Source organism: Benincasa hispida, chromosome 12 (assembly GCF_009727055.1).
Source record: "Benincasa hispida cultivar B227 chromosome 12, ASM972705v1, whole genome shotgun sequence".
In the NCBI taxonomy this organism is placed as follows: domain Eukaryota; kingdom Viridiplantae; phylum Streptophyta; class Magnoliopsida; order Cucurbitales; family Cucurbitaceae; genus Benincasa; species Benincasa hispida.
This window is the reverse complement of record NC_052360.1, coordinates 47296868-47300624: the sequence shown is the minus strand read 5'-3', so window position 1 is coordinate 47300624 and position 3757 is coordinate 47296868. Positions and strand designations below refer to the sequence as shown.

At 33.3% G+C, this 3757-nt stretch overlaps 1 protein-coding gene across 1 annotated transcript; it reads right to left on the bottom strand.

The window, feature by feature from the left end:
- Nucleotides 1–628: 628 nt before the first annotated feature.
- LOC120067897 (cytochrome P450 714C2-like) lies at nucleotides 629–2195 on the bottom strand. Its single transcript, XM_039019520.1, has 2 exons — nucleotides 1677–2195; nucleotides 629–1598 (listed from the first exon to the last, which is right to left on the bottom strand). The coding sequence occupies exons 1-2, from the start codon at nucleotides 1984–1986 to the stop codon at nucleotides 1351–1353; spliced, it is 558 nt and encodes a 185-aa protein (XP_038875448.1). The 5' UTR covers nucleotides 1987–2195; the 3' UTR covers nucleotides 629–1350.
- Nucleotides 2196–3757: the final 1562 nt, after the last annotated feature.

The window sequence follows — 3757 nt, the reverse complement described above, 5'->3', positions numbered from 1 at the left end:
TCTAACATATCAATATTAGTAATTTTTTGTCCGCATAACAACAATTTGAACTGATTTTAAATCATGCGGAATTGTAATCACTTATTGATTTAAAATCTTGTAGTTTCAAATGCATCTACTCATAACGGGTTTTAGGAAGAATAACTATCTTTTGATGATAATACCTTTCTTTCAAAAAATTTCACAAGATACAAGGATCTTTTATTATATTATATTCCATTTTTAATCCCTTATGGAGATGATGACAAAGGAAAATCATGGTTTTTGCTTTGTCGTGACTGAATGCCGTATTTCCTTCTTTAATTGTTTCTCCCAAGTTCATAAAATTTAGGTGAATTTCAGCATCTAGCACCCATGACAAATAATTATTGTCATTAATGTCAAGGGCTACGAATTCTAATTTTGTAAGGCCTGTCATGAACACTATTACAAAATATTATATTTATATTAGAAATTTAATGTGTATTAAATATGAAAATAGAATATGGAGAAAATATAATATAATTATATTTATATAATAATAATAAATAAATAAAATATAAAATAAAATAACTAAAATCATAGAATAACTAAAATTAAAAAAATTGGATAATTGAAAATTAATGGAATTTTGAAATGGATTTCTCACCAATGTGCATTATTTTGAGATCCACAAATGCCAATATTTATAGACAAAGTGACAAGTAAGATGCGGACTTACATGAATACCAAACATAAATTATTACAAGGCACATGAACGATATGAAAAATGCTACTCCACATCTAGTAAGACTGAGAGATTTGAACCATGGAACTCTTGATCACTAATACATTCTACATGTTAATTGAATTATAATCATTTTATCACATTGGATTTCAATCTTGTTCCTTATTATCATGGACATTCAATATTGAGTGAATTCTAATGTTAGCTGATTTTGAAACTAAGCTTAAAACCCAAAGACAAATTATGGGCAAAGTTGTTTGGATATAAGCATACTTAAGAGTGACTTTAAAATGGATAAAATCATCTTTATGACTTCAAAATCATTTTGAAACAAGGGCTTTTACTAATTAAAATTCTATTTTCATGAAAACTGTGTTTAAAAAGTATAAAATCAAACATTAAATTGATATTGAACATGATAAAGGTGATTCTAACGATCTCAAAATTCACTCCCAAATGCGCTTTTAACCATTCAAATCGTTTCGATTTTGAAACATATGAAACTAATTTTAAATTATCAAAAACATGTTTGAGAGTAATTTTGACCAAGATAATAGTGATTTTAACTATTTCAAAACCATTCCGAAAAATGCTCCTAAAACTTGTCCAAGTCATACCAAGTTCAAATCAAGCTATTGGAAAATTTACAAGAATTGATATATTACCTTAACTTTATCAAGATATAGTTGAGGAGCAATGATCTTCCTTTGGTGAACCCAAATTGGGCCACTTGAAGCCAAAATCCCCAGGCCCAATAACGGCCCACGATCCTTCGACAAGTGATCAGGCTTCCCCAAACTCAAAGACGTTGACAGACTCATTTCCTTCACCGTCTCCATTTCCGTTATGCACAATATCTGAATCGTCCCGCTTGAATACACAAAGTTCCGCCCTAAAATCCCCAAACAATCAATCAATCAATCAATCAAAATCTGAATGAAGGGTCGAAAGGAATTTCAAAATCGATTACCGTATCGATTCCGCCACAGCTCCAAATGCGGGAAGAGATTCGAAGTCCAATTATGTGTTATCGAATCGTCTTCTGTGTTCTTCGTCTGTGAAGTCAGGGCTCGGATGTTCTTGATTTCAGAGAGGTTTCCGAAGAGAGAAGAAGAAGGTGAGGGACCGTCGATTCCTTGTTTACGGAGCTTCGATCTTAGTCTTTCCGGTTTCCATAACAATGATTCAAACAGATGAAGAGAAATTAAGAAGAGAAGAAGCGCAGTCGGAGAGAGTACCATCACCGCCATTGTTGATCCTGCTCCGAGCTCTGATTCCATATCGATTCTGATATTGCTCTCTTTCACTCGATTGTTACTTTGAATTTTGATTTAGTATTATATTATAAATATGTGCTTGGCTGATGGATTTCACTCTTTTTTAATGCCACGTAACTCTTAGAAATAGTTGAGGCTGAAATTCAACATTTTTTTTCTTTTTTTTTAAAGGAGAGATCCGCTGCATGAAGTTCGGATGGATGTTTTTGTGTTTTTGTATTTATTATTGAAAGAAAACAAACAACGTACTAAAGAAATTAGAAAGTAGAATGACATAATTGTAAAGGATGTAAACCAAGTCAGATCCTTCGGCAATGGTCAAAATGGTTAAATTGTGTAATTTGCTTTTTGTCCAAATCATTCATTTAATGCCATGTGTATATAGCATTATTATTTGGGTAATAATTAGGTTGTACCTAATCATGTGCAACCCTTTTTTATACCCAAAGAAAAAATATTAAATAAAATAAAAAAGATTATTTATCATGTGTCATAATTTTATTGGGTAATCTCTTGAGATAGATCAAGATAGGTGCCACCAAAAGAGCACCCAAGTTTTTTTTATTTATTTTTTATTTATTTTGTTCTTTTAAAAATTCTTGTAGAAATAGTACACTATTGCTACGGTAATGATACTGAGAGAAAATTATCACAAATTCCTCTTTTGTTGAGACGACAACTTTTATCTTCCTTTTCTTGGTTTTTTTAAACATATCGATATATCTTTTACTACCTTTTTATTAGTACCAGAGTTATGGCCAGTGCCTCCTTTGCTACAAATGTGAATGGTTAATTCAACAACCTCACCTTCTATAGCCATTCGTTGATTAACTCTTGAACTAGATTACAATCATTAAGTTAGATAGAAACAACTTTTTGTTATGGAAAAACTTGGCTTTCCCCATCATAAGGAGCTATCACTTAGGGGGGCACTTTGACTAGAGAAAAGGCTTGTCACCCAAATTCGTCCAACTGATCAGCCTAGAAACGCAAACCTCTATGCAAGGTGCAACACAACAAGTTGCTGCTTTTGAAACCACTACTTTAGAGGCTTCGAGCTCCACCACGAGTTCACCCGTTACAATAAATGCTCAGTATGATTCTTGGTTTACTAATGATCAACTTCTTTTGGGATGGTTGCATAACTCCATGACAGCTGAGGTTGCAACACAAGTCATGGGTCATAAGAATGCGAAGAGTCTTTGGGATGCCATTCAGGAGTTGTTTGGGCTCCAATCTTGAGCTGAAGAAGACTACATTTGTCAGGTATTTCAATCTACCAACAAAGGATCTATGAGAGTGATTGACTATCTTTGCTTTATGTCTTTTCACGCAGATAACTTAGAATTGGCCAGAAGCCTGTTCCAACTCGTTCTCTGGTCTCTCAAGTCTTGATCGGACTCAATGAAGAATACAATCCGGTGGTAGCACCGATCTAGGGAAAGATAAATATCAAATGGTCTGACCTACAGTTAAGCTATTAAGCTTTGAAAAACGTCTTGATGTATAGAACACTCACAAAACAACTTCTCTTGTAAACTCCACATCTGGAAATTTTACCACAAGTAGTGGATTCAAAAATGGAGGAAATAGACAGCAACAAAACTTTACCAAAAATCGACCTCTTTATCAGAATAATGGGAACAAAGGGAATGGTCATGAACAAGGGTGAAGGATCTCATATTTAAGAGTTTCATGAGCGTGTTCGGATCGCTCCGATCTCACCGTAATCGAAATACAACATTATACATTCAACACATACAATTATGCAAAT